This window comes from Eleutherodactylus coqui, chromosome 1 (genome assembly GCF_035609145.1).
Source record: "Eleutherodactylus coqui strain aEleCoq1 chromosome 1, aEleCoq1.hap1, whole genome shotgun sequence".
Lineage (NCBI taxonomy): Eukaryota > Metazoa > Chordata > Amphibia > Anura > Eleutherodactylidae > Eleutherodactylus > Eleutherodactylus coqui.
This window is the reverse complement of record NC_089837.1, coordinates 442,563,924-442,589,249: the sequence shown is the minus strand read 5'-3', so window position 1 is coordinate 442,589,249 and position 25,326 is coordinate 442,563,924. Positions and strand designations below refer to the sequence as shown.

At 41.4% G+C, this 25,326-nt stretch overlaps 1 protein-coding gene across 3 annotated transcripts in view; it reads right to left on the bottom strand.

Moving 5' to 3' along the window:
• Positions 1–23,871: 23,871 nt before the first annotated feature.
• The window catches only part of DCLK1 (doublecortin like kinase 1), a 382,755-nt gene continuing 381,300 nt past the window's right edge, over positions 23,872–25,326 (bottom strand). For 2 of the 3 annotated variants that reach the window (XM_066582756.1, XM_066582771.1), the window contains one exon: positions 23,872–24,958. In XM_066582756.1, the coding sequence (XP_066438853.1) occupies positions 24,794–24,958 (165 nt within the window). In that variant the 3' untranslated portion in view covers positions 23,872–24,793. The remainder of the gene's footprint in view (positions 24,959–25,326) is intronic. The other variant, XM_066582763.1, reaches the window with a different exon arrangement.

Below are 25,326 nucleotides of genomic sequence, written 5' to 3'. Positions count from 1 at the left end.
TGTTCACGGTGGCTTCAGTAGAGTGGTGGGGTCAGAAACCAGATGGTCGACGGCCAAATAGTTACTTGGGTGAGAGGTGGGAGGACAATTCAAAATGGACATACTGCTTAAGGAGTTTTGAAACAAACTGTAATAATGAGATGGCCCCCCCCATGCTGAACAAGTAAGATGGGTTGAGGGATAGCTTCTTGAGAATGGCTGTGATGGTTGTGCTGCACGTTTACAATAAAGAAGTGAAGACACCAATGCTCAGTAATAGGTGGAAGAGATGGGTTGGGGCAGGTAAATTTTGGTATGGTTGGGGATCAGGTGAGAAGGATTTGGTCAAGTGTACAGGTGGTAAGATATGATTTGGAGAATTAGGTTGAATTTTTTTTTATTAATAAGTGCACAGAAACACAAGAATATACGGAACCAAAACAGATGAGAAATAGCCAACTATCATACATTGAGGAGCTGTCATAAGGTTTGGTGCAAAGTGGGAGCAATTTCTCAAAAAGTGATCACTTATTTACTATTACCTTGGGTACAGCACAGATACAGTTTGGAAGGCGTGAATCAATCAGCTACAATTGTGTTTGTAGATAAGTCACACAATTGCATATAGTTTAGCATGTTGGCTTACAGCCTATTGTTCATGCCTAGAGATGAGCGAGCACGCTCGGATAAGTCAGTTAGTCGAGCGAGCCTTGCTTTTCTCGAGTAACTGCATTCCTGTGCAAGCATGCTCGGGGGGGCGGCGGGGGGTAGCGGGTGCCCCGCCGCCCCCGAGCACGCTCAGACAAGAATGCAGTTACTCAAGAAGAGCGATGCTCGCTCGAGTAACTGACTTATCCGAGCGTGCTCACTCATCTCTAGTCATGCCCATACTATTAGATGAGGTAGGCTGTCCAGTAGCTTTTAAGTGCAACACACAAAAGTACTAACTCCCCCATACTAAGGGAAAATGGGATGTTAGTACCTTCTTTGGTGTAAAGTGCTTCCATCCACATCAAAAAGGTGGGAGAGTGGAATATTTCCAGATTTAGACACAAAATAGGGAAGGAGGCCTTTCTTAAAGGGTTATCCAGTTACAAACTGCCCTTTAAAATTAAATCCAAATTAGTTAAAACAATAAAACAAATGGTACTTACCTGCCCCCAGCCCCAGAAAGCCAGCCCTGCAACCCTACAATCCTCCCAGTCTATATTGACAGTGTAAGCCAGGTAACCACTTCCTGCCAATCAGCAGTGAGGGTGTGACCATTCCGAACTGCTGGCATCATGGTGCCCAGGATATGAGCTCTGCTGCCCGGAGAACGGGCGGTCATGCTGCGGCCTCTGATTGGCAGCCAGTCGTCACTTGACTTCCGCTGTCAACACAGACCAGAAGGATCGTGGGGCTGCAGTGCTGGATCGCCAAGGCGTAGAACGGTTAAGCGCTATTTACTGTATTTTATTGTTTTAACTCATTTAACTAATTTTAAAAAGTCAGTTTGTAACTGGATAAGACCTTTAATCATAGATACAAGTCTACTGTCTGTGTTGATATCATAAGGATGATGTGCCCACAGATACCAAACACAAGGCTTGTAGGGATAGCCAAACCCCTGCCATGAGGGGGCAACTCTAAGGTATTCCCACCAAATATAAAGCATTGTGCTGGGCACTGACACACATCTCCAATAGGTGCTGGAGACAAGAGAACATCCTTCTCAATTTAATAGCAGTTCTGTACCATCAGGGTGTGAGTTTATAATCCAGTCCCTGAAGCTGACATGACACAAAAGTGCAAACGATTTATTCCAGAACTCTTCCAAAAATCATTTGCCCATCTGCCTTTCCCAAACCTGTGGCCTAGAGTCATCTGTCATTCCAGTCACTGTTATACAGTAGAACAAGCAGAAACTTATGGACAACTGCATCAGAGAAGACACAAAGTAGTTCAAAGGAAAGCTGTAAGCTGAGAAAGGGATACTGATGGTATTCTAACTATACGCAATATATGATCTTCAGTGTCCCAGTATCATAACTCAATGGTTTTTACATCTCACATTCGAAAGAAAGCAATGGTGCCACCAATGGCCAAAAGGAACTGTAGGAGGTAAAAGTACCTGGTGAGGAGAGGAATGGCTCCATACAGACAAAACATATTTCCAGATGCCTTATCAATCACTATAACGATCAGATCTGAAATTGTACGTATTTGTGTAGTGTAACCGCTCTGTAGTATGAGTCCTGCACCTTGCAATTATGACTCTTGCACATGTTTAGATTGCATACAGAAAGAGGGCAGACGGGCTTCTGTTTGGCATAAGGGCCTGGCTACAGATGTAGCAAAGTTTAAATTGACAATGACAACATTCTATGAAACTTTTTTGTATCTCAAACCATTGAAAATCTATTGTTATATTATCTTAACGCAACAAAATACATTGAAAAAGCTATTGAGAGAGTAAAAACTGTGACGCAAAACATTTTCTTAATGCGTTAAGTGTCAAATTAAATTTTGCTAGATCTGTATGATTGTAAGAGGTGCATCCTCTATCTCTCTTAACCCCTGTTATACTGACATCTACTTTTGTTGAAATATTTAATCATTGGAATGTCAAAATTGGTTCCCTGTTCAGTCTTCTGCTTCTGATCAGATGACAGAGTAATGGAATTTCATTGTACTAGCCACGTTAACACTGAAAAATACAGTAGATACTGAAATATACAGTAGATTTCTGTGTCTTATATTCAATAAATAGCGGCTGCACAGTCTGCCTTCTGGTGGTCATTCTAACTTCCAGTAGGGATCCATACACTCCAAGAGTCAGTGGGACTGTCCTAGATTCCAGGGCCAGTCCTGAGGACTAACTTGTCTGTTCTGCTGACCCAAAGGTATGCCTTCCTAATGAAGAAAATTGAAGGTGGTAAGTATTGAAAAGAGGAGAGTAAGGTTGTGGTTTGCATTGTATAAAGTGTTGCATGTGGCTGGCGCTTCATATGATTGGCACTTATGTTGGACACGTGACTCTTCTTCTTTATATAGCTGGCACTTCTGGCATCGTATTGCTATACGATTGGGAATTGTCTGATGATTGCTGCCATCACCAAATTTGAGCCTCATGAAAAAACATACCGAACTGTAGAACAACCCCTTGGAAGGCTGAAAAGTATAGTGCCTCATGGTGCGGGGACACACATGACATGGCTAGTGAGTCTGGTACGTCTGTCACTGTGACACTAGCAGCAGAAGACAAGCACAAGATCATATTCATACCATCCAAGATACAGCAAATGTTTCGACGTCAGTAGCACTAAGAGATCAAGGTCTGGAGAGCATGGAGATGAGACAGCGTTGCACGTCCTGTCACTGCTACAACATGTTCACCTGAGGGGAACATCCTGCTACTGTGAACCCTCCTTAATCCTGTCCGGATTTATTCTAAGTATATTTGTCATCAGACCAGAGGACTTGGTATTCCCTCACCTTAGACGTTGGCTCAGGCTGCAGCAGGCTTCCTAGGACAACAGCAGACGGTTAATATAAAGCATTGCTGCCTATCTATAATGCACAACTATAGTATAGAAATTCCTTCACAGTCTGTCGGCGTTAAATATATATAGTTGAAAGTTACTATATGTCAAGCTGTGTTTTATTTGCAGAATACCAAGAAGCTATGGGCTGCTTCCTTTATTGACAGAATGTGTATTGCTATTACAATGTTTTTATGCTTTAATGCATTTATTTATCAATAGTATATAAACAATGTCTCTTTAATTACATTAAATGGGCAGAAATGTAATGGCGGGTAGGAGCTCCGATGGAGGACGGCTGGTGGCGTATACTGTGGGAGTGGCTGGTATGCAAATTGAGTTGCCGCACAAGTGAGTGAGTTGGTTGCATCGCATGCAGTTGGTGGACACGCATGTGCTTGATGAGCGAAGTGACTGTCGCGGCATTGTAGAGTACTGGTGGGTCATGGGTTTCTATCACATATTCCTAGATGAGTGTTGTCTGGGTAAAAAAAAGAGTGCGTACCGAGCCTGAAGCTTGTGAGACAAGAGCGGAATTACCAGTCCAAGTGGGCCAACTGCTACCACAAGGGAGAAAGACATTTCTCAAATTGACTGCATTAAGTAAAGTTCGTTTGAGCAAGATTGCTGCATATGTTTTCCTTACCTTCCAACGTTATGAGATACCCAGAGTGAGAGATACAATCTTTTACACTTTCCAGCCAGTGAACCTGACCGGCATAGAGAACCTACAGGCCCCGTACATCTACTGATACCGGAAACTCCAAGGTACGAACTTCCAGAGACTGAACGATGGCTTTTGAGTGAATTTCGAGCGCTAATCATTGTGTCTAAATCAACCTTAAGTTTCCTCAGCAAGTAAGCAATTGTATTGTAGGAGCGCCAGTTGGCTGATAGCAGCACCAGAGGCATAACTTGAAGCTTCTGGGCCCCAATGCAAAACCTGTAACAGGGCCCCCAACTATAATGCTTTATTCATAGTACTGGGCTCCCTATATGGAGAAGAGAGGCCTTATGGGCCCCCTAAGGGTCCTGGGCCCGGGTGCAACTGCATCCCCTGCATCCTCTATAGTTACGGCCCTGAGCAGCACCTTGGAACATCAGAGAAGATGAGATGATTTGTGTAGCTCCACAACATGCTGCTGCATGCAGGAGGATCATCTGGCTGGACAGATCTAAGAATACCTGTACATACGCCTGGTGTCCCTCTGTATAAGCTGATGGCCAGCACCCTGTGCAACCACAAGGGCCACATGTAGCTAAGGCCGGCCATGGTAGCACCTTGCTGTATTTATTTTGGGGGAAAGGCCAGGGTAATACATTTTTCCTCCAGCTACCATATATTGCAGTTTTGATGACCACTCTAACTGATGTTGGCAGTCCTAAGGGGGCAATGCTGTAGAGGGAGAATCTCTGACTATAGGGTCAATAAGGGGTTAATTTAGGGTAGACCCACAAGAGATTGGTTGTCCTTCTTTAATCAGGCCCCCTCTCCCCTTAAATTTATCGTCCCCTTCCCTGGTAGGCTGGCCAGTTTTCCTGGACTCCTGCCTCGGAGGAAGAGCTGTTTCCTGCTCCCCTTCCCTATTGGCGATTTAATTGTGTTTCATTCTTTCTATTTTTCTATATGGAATTTCACAACTGCTATGTTCAGAATGTTTTTAAAAGGACAACACCCCTTTAATAATTTGTACAGATTTTGAACAAGGTGATATATGGTCTTCTTGGAGAATTTTCCTTTTTTGTAAGTCACAGCTCGCAATTCATGGTTATAAATCTTGGTTTGGGGCCATAGATGACACTGGATTACCGATACGGGTTTACGGCATCAATGACAGTTATATTTAATTTTTCACTTGCTATAAACAGTAAAATAAAGCTGTGGCTGACTTCCAGCCATTAAAAGGAACCATCAGCGTCTTCACTGTTGCATCTGTTTAAGATGGATGGGTAAGGTGGCAGCTGACTGTGCACATTCACATGCAATAAGGTTGTAAAGAGGCTCATCCGAAGTGTTGTTGTGTTGGAGATACAGCTCGAGTTACATAATGTGAGAAGTGTAATGTAGTGCACCATGTGCCAAAATTCGCATCTGCAGACTTAACATGGTACTTGGGGGCCCCTGGCAAAAGTGCCATTGGCAGATGCTTTTCTTGACTTGCCGTATGGGGAGGCAAGGCATAATCCGGTCCCTTGAACTGCTGCTCTGGCACTGGAAATCGCTGCATGATTGCTCTATCACAGGGCCTACCTTTCAGCCAGTATGGTGGGAGATACTGATGTACAGGTCACACCCTTTTGCTTGCTCACAACAATATGGACAGTTTATCGGTATGAGATTGCTACCTTTTTGGATCACATACAGGATAGCAGTCTGCCTGTATAGTGGCTAGGTAGTACAGGACAATTATCAGTCATGGCCTCAACCCTCTCCTGCAAGAAGCAGGAGTTGAAATCGAGCTTGTCCTAATTTGGTTTTGACGTCTTACTCCAGACGCCCAAACTTGATGTTTCCCCACTGTCACTCACGGATGCAGCCTTGCAGATCCACACAGGCCTACAGATACGTATAGCCAAGCCCAATCCACTCAGAGCTCCTCTCACTAGTGATGCTGCATCACAATACAATGTCTTCAGGCGCAGCGTCAGACAAAATGGGGCTACACCCTTAAAGAGACATCGTCCTGCACACCCGGACCACTCCACAGCATCTACCTGAGGGTACAAAATTTTAATAAAACAAACAGTTTTGTAAGAAGTATTACATTTAAAAAAATGCCACTCAACAGTAATTCGTCAGTAGAAGACAATGCAAGACTTGAGTTGAGTTAATGTCGCAGTTGTATATTTGTACACTATAGTTGTATATTTCTGATGACCTGAATAGTGTGCAAGTGGAGATGTTCAAATCATTGGAAAGCTTCTCTCTAATCTAATTATGTGCATAGTGAATCAAGAAATGCAGTTCTGGTAGATTGGATTGATACAATGTAGAATGTTGGAAGGTGCTGAATAAAATGTTCTAGGTTTAAATATTTTTATAGCCCTCTATGTGAAGGCTTCTCTCTTCTCTGAACTATCATTTAGTTCATTTGTCTTCAATGTTGTGAGATTTCCCACAGCCAAACTTAGGACCTGACATAACCTTCCCAGACTCTTTCCATTAGTGCACTCCAGAAGGAAATCTATCCACAGGACTATAAATAATGCTATTTGATACTGTTAAGTGCTATATACAGATTCTTTAGATAAAAAAAATCAATGTAGCTTTTGTTAGTATCATCCAAAATAGAGTATAGTAGAATACAGTATAGTTGATGCATCAACAGCCTTGGTCCATACTCCGGATTGCAGGCCCCGTCCCACAGAAATCATGTTATACCCTGTTTCCCCGAAAATAAGGCACCCCCGAAAATAAGACACATTAAGAAATTTGCAGAAATCGCTAATATAAGGCACACCCCGATAATAAGGCATACTAAAGTGTGCAGGCAAGTTTAGAGGCCTGTCCCCTGCTGCCATCCCCGTTGTCTCCTACCTCCTCCTGTGCTGTACGAGTGTGCTGTTGTAAGCTCCCCTTGCTGGCTGGAAAACCCCATACTGTCGTTCTGTTGCTGCTGCACATGTCTGCTGTGATGAGCTCCCCCTGGTGGCCGGAAGCTGCAATACCATCCCTGCTTACAAGTGGTACAGGAACTTCTGTCTGCAGGTACGTTACTTTTTTTTATGGCTCTGTGTGTGAGTCAGGCAACCATATGTGTGATTCTTAAGGCTGGGTTCTCACAGAGTGTATTTCCAGCCTTAGGGGGTGAGCATTACAGTCTCCAGACAGTGTGTGGGAGCCAGGTACTTTACAGCTCTTATTTTTTGTGTGTCATTTTGATTCAATAGGGGGTGTCTGCTTTTTTGCTGAAGAGTCTAAAATACAAGAAATAAACAATGTTGCTACCGTGTATTTTTACCCCTAAACATGAGCGCAAAAAGAAAGAGCTATTCCGTTGAGTACAAGAAAGGAATCGTTGAAGATTCTTGGGGCAAAAACCTTCCTGCTTTGGCCCGAAGATTTTACAAGAAATGGAGTGTCAAGAAATTCAGCAGGAATTCCAGGTTCAGATGTTTATGATGATGTGCCAGAAAATGATGACATGACTGTCATTGAGTAATTTTTGCTTTGTTTTCACAGTTTGTCTAGCTATATTGGTTTGTGGTGACAACTACGGTACTGTGCAGTATATACGGTAATAAATGTTCATTTTTTTGGTTAAACATAAACAATAAATGTGAATTCTTCTTCATTGAAAAATAAGACACCCCTGAAAATAAGACGTAGCGCATATTTGGGAGCAAAAATTAATATAAGACGCGTCTTATTTTCGGGGAAACAGGGTATATACAATACTCCCCTTAGACGTCTTTCACATTCTGATTTCTCCCTGTTCTCTATCTTGGGTTTCTGGCTGGCTCACCTGCTGAGAACACCATTGAGATGGAAACCTGGATGGAATCATAACCCTTTAATGTGTGAAACGGAGACCACTTTGGTCTCCGTTTCACAAGGTTTTCGTCGCAGTCAGTCTTATTAGCACAATAGAAAAATGATTTCCACTGCACTTTTCTACCCTGCAAAAAAAATGATGGGGATGGGGGGAAATTGTGAATCGTAGCCAAAGTGGTCTCCGCTTCACACATTAAGTCTCCGCTTCACACGGGGCAGTTCGGTTCTAATTAAACCGCACCAAAAAGTGCATTGGTAAAACCTTGTGTGTTTTTGCCAGAGTTCTAGTAAAATGTGGCAAAAAATGCACACACTTTTACCGATGCACTTTTTGGTGCACTTTAATTGCAACCACACTGCCCTGTGTGAATGAAGACTTAAGGTTACAGTTTCATCCAAGTTTCCTTCTCAATACCGTTTCTCAGCATGTGAGATGGAAACCTGAGACAGAGCGGGGACACAAAATAAATCATAGTATGAATGAGGCCTTACACACAGAGTCCGAAAATAAGGACTGCGTCTTTCTGACATCATTAAGGCATTGCCATGGCCATAGTGTGTGAGCGTGCATAACTTTATTAGGACACTGTATGGGGATATTACTTAAGCGCTGTATGATGGACACATACAGTCAGTGCATACATATTTTATTTGTGGACTATATGACAATATGTGAGTATTGTATAGCAATGATCTTTTATTACATTTAATGCAAGTGGAAGAAGTTAAAAAAGTAATCAGAATCAGCAGTATAACTCCCGTTTGACCGTCATAACACTACACTATTATAGGCCAACGATCATATTAATGATCATTAGAGATGAGCGAGCACGCTCGTTTAAGGCTGATGCTCGATCAAGCATCGGTCATGTCGAGTAACTGATTACTCGACCGAGCACCATGCGGGGGGTTGGCGGAGGGCTGCGGGGGGAGCGGGGTGGAGAGTGAGAGAGATCTCTCTCTCCACCCCGCCGCCCCCCTCCACATGGTGCTTGATCAAGTAATCAGCTACTCGACAAGACCGATGCTCGATCAAGCATCAGCCTTAAACGAGCGTGCTCACTCATCTCTAATAATCATTCATCTCCAATACAGCCAGCATTGGTGTGTGTAAATGCTATTTGAGCAAGTACTGATAAAAGGGCCCTTAGATAACAGCAGCAATGAAATACATACAAACTTTTCTAGAACTATTTTTACGTATAAATGCTTCTCAGTTTACCCTTCTTCTACATTCCCCTTCAGAACCCGATCCCTTCATCACCCTAATTACACCCCATTTCCGTATACACTAGGATACAAGCCGGTGAGCGGCTCATACAGCTTTATGTATAGTACCCTATTTATATAAAAGATGGCTGGACCATTGTACAGAACAAGCACTTGTACCTCTTGTGTTATCCCTATTTCCTCATAGATTGTAAGCTCTTGTGAACAGGACCTTCACCCCTATTGTTCACATTGCCTATTAGTTTAATACTGTAAGTAATGTCTAATTGTGTCTGTTCATGTACCCTCTGTAAAGTGCTGCAGAATATGTTGGTGCCATGCAAATAAATATTTATTATCATTACTGTTATTATTTTTTTGTCTAATTTCTTTGATCTCTACCTGACGTCTGATAATTACATTATTTCATCTTTTCTGCACATAAAGTGTATATAGTACTATGCTATAAGTCATTGTATAAATCACGATATATTTTCACAATCCCTGAAAATATGCTTTCCAATGGAGAGTTATGTTTTAGGGTGCTTGGCGGCACCTTGTGGAAAGTATGTGCTACCTCCATATTTACTGCTATATGTGGAACAACTAGCTGAGGGTTCGGCATTTTTAGAAAGAGGTTTCTCGTACATTAGTGTACAACGCAGCGCTCCGATTTACAGGCGGAAAGTGGTAAATCGCTGATAATATGTCAGCAGCACCGTAAACATAGACGTAACCCTGACAAATAGTTTATGACTCAACTGTGCAATTCTGAGCTAGACTGTCTTAGTACTAAGAACAGCAATTAACAAAGGAAGCCACGCCATGCTGCGTTCTGATATAAACACTGAAGTACCAGATTCTTTTACAACTGTACTTTTAGGGTGATTTAAAAAAAAAAAAATTCAGTTAAATTGTAAATGTCGTATGTAATGAGTATTGCTAGAAACCGGTCAGCATATTTTAAGCTGAAGATAAGGTATGAACAGAATAGGGGTAGTGTATAAAGTATGACTTTTATTGAGGTTTGTGCATGTGTTTGTGTGGTTCATTTGATGCTGTAATTTGGATGCTGGTTGTGGCGTTAATAAACAGGCTAATTAGGTGGCAGACAGGGTGATTAGATGAGCAAGTGCTCATCTTCTCACTCCTTTTCTGAAGGAAAAAAAGATCCCTAAATGTAAGAATCAGAGAGCAGCTATGCTCTCTGATTGCTAATGGGAGAAATGGCAATATAAATATATCTGTCACCTCTCTCCCAGGGTCATCTACAAGGAAGACAGGAGGATTTGAACAATGTCCCCTCTCCCTGTAGCCTATCAGCTACCTTACAGCCCTCCTCTTTCATAGCATAAGCAGGGGCTGTGCACTTCAATAATCTCAGGTTAAATTGCACATAGAACAGCGATCTTGGTTTTATTTCAAAGCTAAGATATTTGCATTGCAGCTCTAGATACAATACAGCCTGAGATAGAGGCTGTAGAAATACAGTCGAGACTGAGGGCTGCAGTGATAGTTGCAGGTATATGCAGCTCATACTTCAATGTTCTCTATATCAGGCTATATGGTGGTTAGAATCATAATCCCAGTCTTGTTATAAAGCTAAGATTCTTTCAAGATCAAAGCTCTGTCTGCCTTGTAGCAATGACATATCTCATACACCCCTTGCTGCTGAAGTGCCTCCCTTCAAGGATCTACGAGGTCCCTGACAGGGAAAGCGTTAACACACTTGTCTCTAATCAGTGGCTCTCCAGTAGTTGCAGAACTGAAACTCTTAGAATGTTTTAAGCTCTTTGTTAGGTTGTGCATCTGGGACCTGTTGTTCTACAAGCTTCCTGGCGCACACCTTCACAGGTAGGGGTTAATTGAGCTGGCTGGGTGTGGTATTCTCTGCCAGCCAATCCCCTTGATTCTGCAGCATATAAAGACCAGCATCACTCAGTAGTTGATGCTGGTCATTTTACTGCTTGGATATTGCTGTCTTGTGCCCGCTCAGAGCTGTGTTTACCTGCTTCCCTAAAGATGGTTTGGACACCTGTAGTCCTTGTCTGTAGCATATGCAGACCCCCTGACCGATGCGGCCTCCAGACGTCTTATGTCTCCTTTGTGTGTCAGATGGTTGATGCCTGACACAGTTCCCTATGTTGACATGGTGGCTGACTGTCTATCCCCCTGGTATGAGGACACTGAGACTTGCTGTGGTATTGCATCTGTATGCATGTGAGCTCTGAGTGGGGTTCCTGTTATATGCACTATATGTTGTATATTTGGTGTATGTCTGTGCTGGTTGCCAGACAAGATCCGTATGTCCATTCCTGTTCTGTGTTCGGTGTGTCAGTACAGTGTCATGTCCTGTGTGTCTGTTTAGTGCATCTTTCCAGCTCCATAATCCGGAATAGTTAGGTCCCAGGAACGAGTGCAGGCCCGTATCTATCAATGCGATCAGTCTTCCATGGTAGGCAGGGCCTCTCCCTCATTTGTTTCGTATTTAGGGAAAGAGTTCCCATTTAGTATTTGATTAGAGTGTTTGCAGGTTTTAAATGGACACACTTGCGTCCCTTCTGTGAAATGGCGCTTTTGTGCGCTAAGCGGACATAACACTCTTGAGCAGTTTAGGGACCACTTCTCCAGTGCATTATAAAGGTTGTGTTGTTAGGACATCCCCTGTCTATATGCCTTAGTAGGGAATATAGACCTTATAGAAGGGGATCCTCCATTTAAATGACCGTTATGTAATATCACACTTCCCCTACACCATCTGCCCTTCCCCTGCAATAGCAACTCATCTCTCTGAGTTTATGAACTGCTCCACAGAGGTCAGCTATCACCAAACCAGATTTATAGGGGTTGTCCATGATTAGAACAACATGGCTGCATTTGTCTAAAAACAGCACCACTCCTGTCCACAGGTTGTAAGTGGTATTAAAGCTCTTTTCTATTCACGTGAATAGAGCTGGACTACAATAGCGCACACAACACATGTATAGTTAGGGCACTATTTCTGGAAGAAAGCAATCATGGTTTTCTGATCCTGAACCACCCCAGTAACATGGATAGGGGTTGCTATGTTGGTTGTTGCAAAGTGAAAACCCCATTAAATTCCCATCCAGTTTTTACCATCGTTTCCCGAAGAGATCCATGTCAATGAATAAACGCTCATGGCACATTTCCTCAGTAAATATTTTATTCACAGGTTTGGCTTTGCTTTATGCAGTATGCACCACATTTACATTGAGATGAGAGCTACTGTAAATATACAACATTTCTATCACGAAAGTCTCACTCTCCCCTCTAACAGTCTGAAGCAAGAAATATATTGGTTGATATTAATAAGTTAACTGTCTGCTACAATGTAGAAGATCCATGTTCAGCATTGTGAAGGGTATTGTATGCTTTTTTAAATGACTTATTTCATGGATATACTTTTCCCCTTACATCTATCATGAAAAAGGTAAAAAACGTAATTCTTTCTTAAGGAATTAAAGAGGGTATGTCACTGTAAAGAATCAATGAGGATGGTTATCTGGCTCTACAACCGCAGCCCCGATGACTCTATATTCCTGTTTTCTTTCACTCACCTTCTCTCGCCCAAACAAACTCCTCTTAGATGTGGCTCCCGCACTCTCAATGTGTCAAGTGGGCAATCCCTACCATTCACTCCCGATGGGTCACGCTGAACTTGATTGACCATGAGTAGTGAAGACCACTCACTTGACACTTTGGGAGCACCACGAGCGAAGGAGAGCCCATCCAGGTGAAGAGAGATGAGAAAATAAAGAGCCATGCAGCCAACCCCGCTGATTCTATCCAATGGCAAGTCCTCCTTAAGTGGCTTCATTTTGCAAATCAAAGACAACATCAATCACCTAGTTCAGCACTCTAAGCCTTAAAGAGCATTTCAATGCAAAAATGTAATATTAACCATGTATGAATATATCAAAAGTTGGAGCAGTGGCCAAAATTTGGAAATTATGTCTTTTTTTACTTACAGATATATTGACTGTTTTCCAACCTTTTGTGGGGCTCTTTTTTGTAAAAGTGACAACAAGAAGAGCAACTATATTGGTTCTCACTTTTGAATTAACTTCTTAGGAACTGATCATCATGCTGTCACATTGTTCTTTTTAGAGCATGTTGACAAACTGACAATGGGGAATTTGTTTCTGACAACAAATATGTGTAATTTTTCAAAATGGCTGCCAGAACTAAATGCAAAAATGGCAATATCTCTGTAAGTAAAAAAGCATATAATTACCAAACTTGGGCTGCTGTTCTAAATTAGTATCGGTGGCCATTATTATATTTAATTTGATGTTATGATGAAATAATTTTAACCATAAACTTATATTGCAGTGATGGTTCAAATACAACTGTAACCCAAAACTGAAATAAATTCTATTTGGTTACAGAAACTTTACCAAACAGCAGCACATTTTACTAACCAATATTGGTTAAAAAGCAAAGCAGATATGAGATATAAGTGGTTCTAGGCATGCCTTGTGCTTTTCCGGTAGCCCTCTGAGTGCTGACGTTTCGTGGATCGGCACACCTATGAATTCAAGTCCAAATAATCTCTGGCAATGCAATAAGAAAAAGAATTTTGTACAAATGTCTAAACCATATTGATGATATGCAAATATTCCTCTTGCATGCCTCTATATTATAGATCTGTGTTATTTCGTCCATAACACATTGGCAAAAGAATTCTATGGGCCTAAACTGTACCTTTGTGTGCCTCATGCAGTGGCGTATGGATGATTTTTTTGATAGATTCATACATAATCCATGAGAAAATTATTATAACATGTCATATTATGCAGATGACCACCCCTAGAAGCCAAACAATGGCACATTGAAGGCCTACAGTTCCAAAATACAAAATCATAGTCAAGTGCCATTGTATAAGCTCTGTTCCCTTAATAAAGCCTCAAGACCTTATCTTGGTCTCTTAGCTAAATGGTACCTAATTTAGTTGGAGATTGAATGGAAAAGGCCACATACGTACCATACTTATTATAAAGGTAAAGTACCAATGGGAACATGTATCTCCTTTTTTTATATTTCTACATGCATTGATGTAGAACATGTTCTTTTTAGAGCACATTAACCAATAAGACATATTACAATAGATCAACAAGACTTTACCATGGAAAACTCTGTGGCTGAAATTGGTTTTGGTTTAAAACACAGTAAGTGTCTATACTAGAGAAATCAAATGCATTTGGATGTATGAAGACCACAATTGAGGCATTCAAAAATACAGAAAAAAATGAGGTTTTCATGATCAGCTTAATGACAATTGAACAGTACTACTGATTGATTATGAACTACAATATAAATTCGGATCTAAGGAGCATTGAAAAGTTTTAAGCCTAGAGAAAGTGTCTTTACAGAGCCCTTAGAGAAGCATCTGAGGCAGCCCTTATACACCATGTTATGCCTAGTGCAGAACTTTAAGGGATAATGAAGAACTTTAAGGGGTAATCCAACACGTAGCACCCCCTCAGGATCTGCATTAGGCATTCCATGTCCATAAGTTCAAGGGGAGTTAAAAATTTATGCATGGAAATGGACACTAGAGAGTCATCAATGAATATGTGGGACCTCCTAGAGCTGGCCTTAAAGAGAAAAGATCACCCTTTTTAAAAAACAAAAGGTATAAACCCTTTCCAATCCCCTGTCTGACATCTGAAGACATTCTGATTGAAGCCTGTACAGCTTCGATGTTGGAAGACGTCCAGCAGGGTATTCTTACTGTATATTACTGGCTGCTCTGTTGTCGGCGGCCTCTCCAGCATGTCCCATACCGCTGTACTGGCTCTAGCCAGCAGATGGTGCCATTGTATAATGGCAGAAAAAGAAAGCCCCCTAGGAAACCTTGAATCCAAAATTGGATTGCAAAGGGTTAAACCTTCCTGCAGGAAGACTCTGAGTAAGGAGCTTCACATGATGCCCCTGGTGGTATATAGTGTTAGAGCCATGAAATCTCATAGAAAGATAGAAAACAGAAAAGGACCACATAATCCATCCAGTCTGCTTTTATACTATATCCTTTTTATTTCTCTCTAAGGATAGGTGTATGCTTATCCCAGACAGCCTACATTCATTGTTGATTTTCCAACCCGCTCTGCTGGAAGTTTGTTCCAAACATATACTGCTCTTTCAAGAGAATATTTTTTTATGTTTCTCCTGATCCCTCCCAACTTCTTTCAGATTGTCCAGCCTTGTTCTAGTGTTTAGCTTCCTAATAAGAATACTACCTTCCTGAACCTTATTTATATCATTTACTTGTATAAAGATGTCAATCACCTCCTCCTTTGCCTATCTACCTCCTGTATTACATATAAAGGTTTCCATCATGTCCCCTTCTTTCTTTTTTCCTCCTGTAATATATATATATATATAAAAGGTTTCCATCATGTCCCCCTCTGCCTTCTCTCCTTTTGTAATATATATATATAGGTTTCAATCATTTCCCCCTCTCCCTTCTCTCTTCCTGTAATATATATATAAAGGTTTCCATCATGTCCCCCCTCTTCCTTCTTTCCTCCTGTAACATATATAAAGGTTTCCATCATGTCCCTCTCTCCCTTCTCTCCTCCTGTAACATATATAAAGGTTTCCATCATGTCCCCCCTCTTCCTTCTCACCTCCTGTAACATATATAAAGGTTTCCATCATGTCATCCCCTCCCTTCTTCCTTCCTGTAACATATATAAAGGTTTCCATCATGTTCCCCCTCTCCAGTCTTTCCTCCATACTATAAAAATTAAGTTTTTTATGTCTTTCCTGATAAGCTTTGTTCTTAAGACTATTTTGGTAGTCTGGGTGTTTGCACTTCTTCTATCTTATCAATGCCTTTATGTAGGTGAAGCTTCCAGAACTGATCAAAATATTCAAGGTGTGGTTTCACCAGAGTGAGATCACAATCTCCCTCTTTCTAGTGGTTATGCCTCTCGATATGCAATCAAGCGTCTTGCTTTCTTTGCTTCCTGACAACATTGTGGACTCATCAACACTGCATCTCACTAGATATCTTGAAGCTCGGACTGGCAGAATGTGGTCTACTCCATTAATATAGTGGTTATGAATAGTTATGACGATAACTGCTGAATTAATACAGGGGACAGCATTATTTCAGTTAGCCCTGTATGCTACAAGGTATTACCAGAATCTACATACCCTGACGTTGCAACGTGACTTCCTTGATTCATTTGTATGAAGTGCATTCCACTAAAATGGTATTTACTTTGCTTTCTAAATGATTTTTAATGGCTTTTTAGGAACCTCTTTAAATCAATGAAAATCTTATGTTTACTTTGGAAGAAGGAAGTTCCTTTTGGGCTATTCATTATAAGTACAACAATCAGAATAAGAGTTTAGTAATCGGTATACTTCCTCATTTAACTTAATTAGTATCTTCATGATATTAAAATGTATCAGGTTTCCACTAGTTTCTCATGCAAATACATTTCTTGCTCAGACAGTATACAGTGATATAAAAGATCAGCAGAACGGCTAGAACATAGTTGACAGCTGTACTACAAGTTATTGCGAATGAAATAGTCTACAGTTTACATACATGGTAAAGATATAACATGAAGAATAATCATCAGAACATGGTGTCATCTCTGTTTTGTTATACCAAGTAGTTAGTGTGGTTTTGTCTATGTCATGCATCAGTTTATGACAAAACATACAAAATGGCACAATAATAGAAATGCCTCCTCTTGGAGGAAGTCAAAGCCGAGGGTCAGTTGAACGTTCCCTATGGCTTAGTGCTACATCGAAAACAAGATGAGTGTCATTACCCAATCAAGGGCCTTTGGAAACATGTCACTGGACCGATTTTTGCTACTGGTTAATATTCTTTACTCATTTATATCTTAAAAGAAAAGCATATATTATATAAAATAGTATTTATGTTTAATCTCAGGACCTTTTACAATCAGGGTGCAGCTGACGTCAGGGGTGTCTATTTTTCTTCTATGTGAAAATATCGGGGACATTCATAAAAGATTTTACGCCAGTTTCTGATGCAAAAAAATTAGCAATTTTGGGGGATTTGTGCAAAAATTTGCAACTTTTTACTGTCTGCACTGCCACCTACCAAATCCTTAAAAAGAGTGCATGGTTTGTTGGGAGGGGCCGACAATTCATGCCAGAAACCGACGTAAATTATACCGGAAATGTACGTCAGATTGGATCTGGTGTACATTTCTGTGGAGGCATACGGAAGTGCAAAGATACGCCTAATATACGAAGGGGCAAACGCCTCTTCATGTATTATCCACATCATGCATCATGATGGGAAATCATATTAAGACCAATGTTTAAAATGTCGGTCTTAATAAATGACTTTTGAAACTCCTTCTATGTTAATATTTTTGCTTTATTAGATTCAATGCATCTTTATTTCTCCACTAAGAAACAAGCTAACAACTCAACCTAAAGAGTAAATGCACTTTTTAAAACTTTGGGCATATCACAGTCATATGTCAAAAGTTTTGATCAGTGGAGGGTCTATCCGCAGCTGCTGAGAGGAGCAGACAGCCGAAAGGGCACAACATTTTGGTGAGCGCTGCAGCCCCCTCATTGCAGTGATCAGCGGAGACTCAGCACCAGGACCCCGACAGATCTAAACTTTTGACATGTCCCTTTGACATCTCAAAAGTTTTTAAAAAGTGCAGTTACCCATTAAAGGGGCTGTCCAGGATTAGAAAAAAGTCTTCTTTTTTCAAAAACTCAGACTACTACTTTTGTCTGTGGGTTCTGTTTGGTATTGTAGTCCAGTCCCTTTCTCTTCAATGGGAATAAAGTGCAAAACCAGACACAGCCTGTGGACAAGAGTGGCACTGTTTTTGGAAAAAAAAAGTAACCCCTATTTTCTAGTCCTGGACAGCAGCTTTCCTGTAAATGGGAAATCCAGTCTTCTGGTATGTCATAGATATATGTGAATTTATAGCACTAGTATCTTTCTAGAAGGCAAAGGAACTATTCGGCCTACTCAGGCACCAGGACCCAACTATATTGTAGCTGTGCCTCTGATCATCGTGACTGGAATTTCCCATTAAACCAAATTGTATGAAAGCATCAGCACCAGTTTCTGCTCAACTTTTGTTGGGTTAAATAGTAAAATGGCCCAATGTCTTCCCAGTGATTCAGCCTTCTCTGGGTTCAAGGTGTTGCCTATTTGTTGTCGTATCTTACTACGGTGCCTACTTGACCAAAACTGCAAACAGAAACTAGTAGTGAGACATTTCTGCTATCATATTCTTCATTATCTTCAGACTGTTGAACTCTTCACTATGCTACGCGTCTATCTACTGTGTTGAAGAAAAGGCCAAGACCACATTAAAAAATGCAATAAATACAGTACTTACATGGGGCTATATCAACAACTGCCACTAAGAGTTTGTCATAGAAGACAACTGCCGTACTTTATATGTAGACTGACTCCGGCCAATCATAGTGGGACTGTAGAAATTATTTTGTAAGCTCCTCATCTGTAATATAAATTCTGCTACAAATACCAACACTCAGAGGGCTAACATTGCTACTAAGAAAAATGCATTCGCCTTCTTAAGAAAGTAGTACATTCATTGCCCATATGAAACAGAATTCAGAAAAATGGCTTAACCCTTCGAATACAGTTATAGCACAAGCTCTGTTCCAGCAGTGAACATGACTGTCTGTGACTATAGCTGATGTAAATACATTTAAAGGGATTGTCCAGTTTTATATACATAAAGCTAAATTAATGTGTAATGAATACCTATGTAACTTAATATACTTTTTGTAATACTATTTTTAGGATCTTTGCTTACTAGCAGTGAATGAAAACGTTCTAGTCTACATGCAGGGGTAAAAACATGTTGTGACCTAATATCTCTCATACCTGAGACTTTGATACAAGGTCCAGTCTAGGAAATCATCTGTGAGTTAAAGCGACTATCCACTTTCAGGGCAAAATTCTATTATAGACCCCCTGGATGGGGGTATATAACCTGCAGTTGTTCTTCCTGCCGCCCCTCCAATCTGCCTATTCCAGGCCCCATTTTTGGCCGTCCAAGATGGCTGCAGCAATTATCTAACCATCTAATGCACACTGTACACTGCTCTGTGATTGGCTGGTGCTGATCATGTGAGTAGCTTTGGCCAATCAGAGAGCAAATATAATGTATTGGTAGGCTAACACTACCAATGCACTGTGGGGATTAGGTAGGCTGACGATTGCGTTGGCCATCTTTGATGGCCAAAAACAGGAGCCAGAGCCAGTGGATCAGATAAAAAAACACTGCTGTCAATATACTATCTGTCCTATTTAGTCTGGGGCAGAATTTTGTCCCAAAACAAGAGGATCGCTTTAAGCACCTTTGACTCCAGGCTGATACTCCACCTTAGTTCTAGACATTCCAGACAGCAGAGAGATTTATGCTCTCATCTAGAAGAGATATAAATATAATAAAGCCTCAGATTAAGTGAAGTTAGTTTTGGTGGTGAGATGGTGATAACAGGTCCCCTTAAGTAGGACAATATCTGCACGGGTTTTCAGCCACTGTAATTAAACAAGAATGCTTCCATTTTTCCCTCACAGCAAGCAAGGATCTTAAAAAGGGTGAGAAATTCAGATACAAAGTATATTAGAAAGTATAACCAAAAAATAGAACAGTTACTACACAACACCTCGTACTTAATGGCATGATGATAACCAATGTCCTTCTCGGATGGCTGCATAATATTGCAAATATTAGTTAATATGCAAATCTTTCTGTACAGTATCAAAACTATCATTGCATCATATCTTGAAGGCTATGGACTACTTGTGGTCAGTTGTCTCATTCAGTGTCTGCAGCTTGGAAACTTGTTCACACATAGTACATTTGCTGTGGATTTTATTATGGAATTTGATGCAGATTTGCATTTTTAGATTCAATTGAGGGCTTTTTCACACCAGTGTATTTCAGCCGCGTTTTTACTTCCGGCTGATATATGCGACCATCTGATGCATTGGATTCCAATTCATCGGTTCACATAGCCGATTTTCTGGTGAGTAAAAACAGCTGTTTGGAAAAGATAGCGCACATGGTGCGCATTCCGTCCAGCTGTTTTGTATGGCGGCCAGAAAAGATAGCTCTGGAACTATCTTCCAGCCGGAATATAGAGGCTGGTGGTCCCATAGACTCCTATGGGAGCCTAGGGGAGTTGCTGGAAAAGGGAGGTGGGAGGGAGTTTAGCAGAGGCTCTGCTAAACTCCCTGCCCCTCTCCGCCCCTTGCTGGCTGTTGGCAAAGGGAGGAGGTGGGACGGGGTGTGAGATTAGCACACTAGCTTCAGCGCCATCCCACCGCCTTCCTCTGCCGACAGTTGGCAAGGGGCGGAGAGAGGTTGGGAAAGGGCAAGGAGTAAACTCTCTCCCCCTGTCTGACAGTATTCTGGGCTTAGCATATACTCGCCACACCCGGGCCGTCTGAATGGGCGTATAAACGGGAGAAGCATCTGTGACTTGGTCACGGCTGCCTTTCATTCATGCGATTTTTGGCCATGATGCGGCCAACCTAAAATCACAGTGCCCGTGTGAAGGAGCCCTAAAAGGTTGAAATCTGTTACAGATCCCTACTAAAATTGCAACAAAATCAGCTACATGTGAACACACCTTAAAGCCAGAGATATTAGTTATTTGCTCATCATTGTATTTGTGGCCAGAAAATGCTGCTCTATCAACATCTTTCATCCTATGGGATGAAATGAAATTACTCCCTAGCAATAATCCAACGCCATGCAGAGACATCTAACTTTAATTATCCTTTGTATTTCATGCCCTGGTGTTCTTTCACTATGAAATGTAAAATTGTCTACACCTCTGAGCCTTTACCTTTTAATGTATGAGAAAATCAATAGTGTTTATAGTCAACGCTTTGGGGTCAGATACAACGCTGCCTCTGGGCGCAGTAATATAGGATGTAGACAGCAAATCAGCACTGAGCGATCTTCAGGAGAACATTAAAAGATATAGTATAAACATGAAGAACGAAGCTCAATGATGCAAAGCAAGTGCTGTCCAATGGAGGGGACTAAGTGCTGTCCAATGGAGGGGACTAAGTGCTGTCCAATGGAGGGGACGAAGTGCTGTCCAATGGAGGGGACTGAGTGCTGTCCAATGGAGGGGACTGAGTGCTGTCCAATGGAGGGCACTGAGTGCTGTCCAATGGAGGGGACTGAGTGCTGCCCAATGGAGGGGACTGAGTGCTGTCCAATGGAGGGGACTGAGTGCTGTCCAATGGAGGGGACTGAGTGCTGTCCAATGGAGGGGACTGAGTGCTGTCCAATGGAGGGGACTGAGTGCTGTCCAATGGAGGGGACTAATTGCTGTCCAATGGCGGGGACTGACTATACACTGTGATTTTTCATCATATTTGATAAAGATCCGATACTATAAAGCGATGTGATGAACTGAAATTGATCAATAGATCTGATATTGGGGTTAATTCGAACCACTTCTTTGTATCAAACCCAATTTTCAAGTATAATATTATTGCACATTGTCGTCAAATCACTACAGAACGAGACAAAAAGTCATTCAGCGTATGATGAGCTTTACTGTACAAAAAGTTGCTGAATGAAAACTTTCTACCAATTGATTTTGTCCAAAATGCTGAAGTCCAGCTCCCTGCTATCACGTATATATGAGTAATTAGCTGATACAATGCTGTGCAGTTTGTGCACCTTTAAATTCTAGTTCACAGTTTGCTTAGAAAATGAATCTAGATAATAAGTTGGACAAATGTTTATCATTACTTATCTCACGTAGATTCTAATTCACAGAATGTATTATAATCCAGAACTGCATTCACAGTTTGGCAGGCTTCAGAGCTGAAATTTCCAAGCTTCCTCTGATAACTCAATATCTAACTGCAGCATATTTACACAACGCAGCCCATAGCAATCTTAGGGTATGTTCGCACACAGCGGAATTGGTGAAGATCTATTTGGTGAGGATTTTGATGCAGATCTGCCGCTGATTTCACCCTTTTAATTGAAGGTATAAAGCCTGCTGCAGATGCGCATCAAATCCACATCAATAGTGTGGATTGTGACCCAGTTTTTGGCTTGAATTTCTGCAGTGGAAAATCCGCACCAATTCTGCTACATGTGAAATACCATAATGTAGGAAATCAGTTCCGCTAAGCTATTAAAGCGACTCTCCACTCCTGGGACAAAATGTCACCCAGGATCAGAGAGGAGGAGTGATAGTACTGATTTCCCTTTCTGCTTTGGATTCGCCCATTCTTCCCAGATGGCTTAATTTGTTCCTAGACTACCTGTTGCACACTGTGTACTGGTGTGCATTGGTAGTCTAAGACACTACACACTGCTCTGATTGGCCAGGGCTGCTCTCACGAGTAGTGCTAGCCAATCAGAGAGCAACATGTAGTGCCTCAGATTACCGATGAGCAGTGTGCATTGGATAGTGACAGGAGCAGCACCGCCATCTGGAAAGACCAAAGAGGGGCCAAGAAATGGAGGAGAAAGCCAGAAAAGGAGAGTGGCAAATAATATTACTTCCCCTCTAGTCCTGAGGCAAATTTTGACCCAGGGTCCAGATGGTCACTTTAAGAATGCGTTTGGAAACAACCTTGTTGACTGCTTCTAAGGATGATCAGCAGAATTAAGAGTGCAGCTCTAGACTGTAAAGAAGGCTTTAAAGGAGTAGTCTGGGATCAAGAAACATTAGGCCAAGGGGAAAAATAGCAAAAAATCATAAATTTTTTTCCCCGTTATTTGATTTCATATCCGCCCGCCCATTTCTCTTCCTCCTGGGCAACCCCTTTAAAAGGGTTGTACCAAAATTACAAGTTTCTGATGAGTGGAAGTCTCACCGCTGAGATCTCCGTGAATCTTGAGAATGGGGTCCTGTGTCCTACTTTGTCTGTCACTTCCAGGGGTCGCTTCTCCCCTCGTAGTGATGTCAGAATGAATGGAACGCTAGCCGAGCATGCAGTCGGCGCTCCATTTATTTCAATGGGACTGATGGAAATACCTGAGCATTTGCCACTCGGCTATCTCTGCATCCCACTGAAAGTAAATGGGGAATTATCTGTCTTGCGCAACCAGCGCAGTCTACTCCTCGCTGTCAGAGGTACAGTAACCGCATATTAAGGGGGTCATGGAACCCCTCCACCCCCTTTCTTGAGATTCCCACAGATCAGCAAGTTATCCCCTATCCTGTGGATAAATGATATCTTGTAATCTTGGTACAACCCCTTTAACTAAGGATCCATGTGAATATAATGTGTGTACTCCACATTATTCTCGATTATCTCTATATGTAAACTGTAGACCGTTGCTCAGAGGTGGACATACAAGGCACATCCTGCACCGGCAACATAAGGGAATGAGCTCCGGTAGAGAAAATGCCCTTCCATGCTATCTTGCATCTTCTCTTGATTTGTAACATTAGCAAAACTATAACGAATTTATGGGTACGTAAACTCCCAATGAATTTTACAGCATGGGGTAAATGGCGTAATTCACAGAAGTGGAGCAGTCATAAAATCGTTGTTATTGTTGTTCATTCCATGTTTTAATGACAATATTACTACAACAGAGGACAATGAAAGTGAAAAAAAAATGAATGTGATCAAAACAAATCTGAAAACAATGATGACCGCAGATTCAAATTTTATTTTAAAATGACAAACGAGAAAAAATATCTGGATTTATTTTTTCATGGTGGAGTATGACAGACATAGAAAGACAACAGGCAAGAAAGACATACAATCGCTCTCACACATTGGCATCCAAGATAATCGAACCCGCAGAACTGCATTACTACTATATAAGCTCACAAACAAATACTAACTGGTAAATTTGGCTTTCGTAAAATGGAGAATTCAGTTTTTCTGGTTTTCAACAACGTTTTTTTGATACATCCACTCTGCGAATTTCCTGCCGGGCCTCCTGGGGAATGTATAATGGAAGTGATTGGAACATGGACTGGACTGATGTTAGATTCCCTCTCCATCAGTCCATACTAACAAAATAACTCATAACAATCCCTATTTTCTTTCTCATGCATCTGTGCTAACAAAGGCATACGCTCATGACTTGGCCTCTTATAGGCCCCGCAAACAGGTGTTCGGAAACATTAGGATGAGAGATTACCCATCATAATGTGGCTGTGCTTCAAATTACATAGAATAATTCACAATAATGTTCTTCTATCATTCTCCTATATCTCAGTGTTACAATCAGTATATTTACTATTGATCCTGGGCTAAACATATTATGATATACCCATAATAATCTGCATGGTTGCTATATGTGGTAATCAATGCAAACGTAACCCCATTTATGTCTTTTTCCACAGATAGCAGCCTTATATTCATTCATATATCAGTCATTCATAAGAAGATATTACAAGCATTTACCCCATTGGAACAAATATGTCCTCATTGTCACATTTTCACCCCTGCTATTTGTTCCTTCAAACCTAGAATTATTATCAAGACTGGTAATGTCCAAAACAGATTTCTTGTTCTCTTTCTGAAGTCTCGAAGGGTTAAGCCACGACTTAAAGTGTTTCCTTAAAAGGGTGAGTTAGGTGAGCGAACAGTCTCAGATGAACTTGGTGAATAGTCCTCTGACTCTGAAGTGAGTTCAGGTGCAGCTGGCTGGGCCATGAATCGTCTCCTCACATCCTGGTTGCGTCTTCGTCTGAAAACCTGCCTCTCCTTATCAAGAGCGGTGGTCTGCGGGAGCATGAAATGACAGAGATGTTAGGTGGTGAATAGAATACGAACATTTTAGGACATAAAAGCCATCAAGTGGAAGCAAACGTTTGGTTATTGGTGTTAAAATGGAAAGCATTGGAAATAGTTGCCCCACCCGATGAGTTGTGATAACGCCCACCCAACAGTAGCCCGCTCCAGCCTTGCTCAACCTTCGCAGTTGAGTCTCTGTGACTAAAGGTCTCAACTACTTAAAGGAAAGAAATCTCTACCAAAAGTAAGAAGACGAGTCTCAAGAAACCTACCAACACTGACACAATGGAATGATAAACCCTTCTATACAGGGAGGAAACTTGAACCTTAACCAGCTAACTAGTCTCATCCCTTAA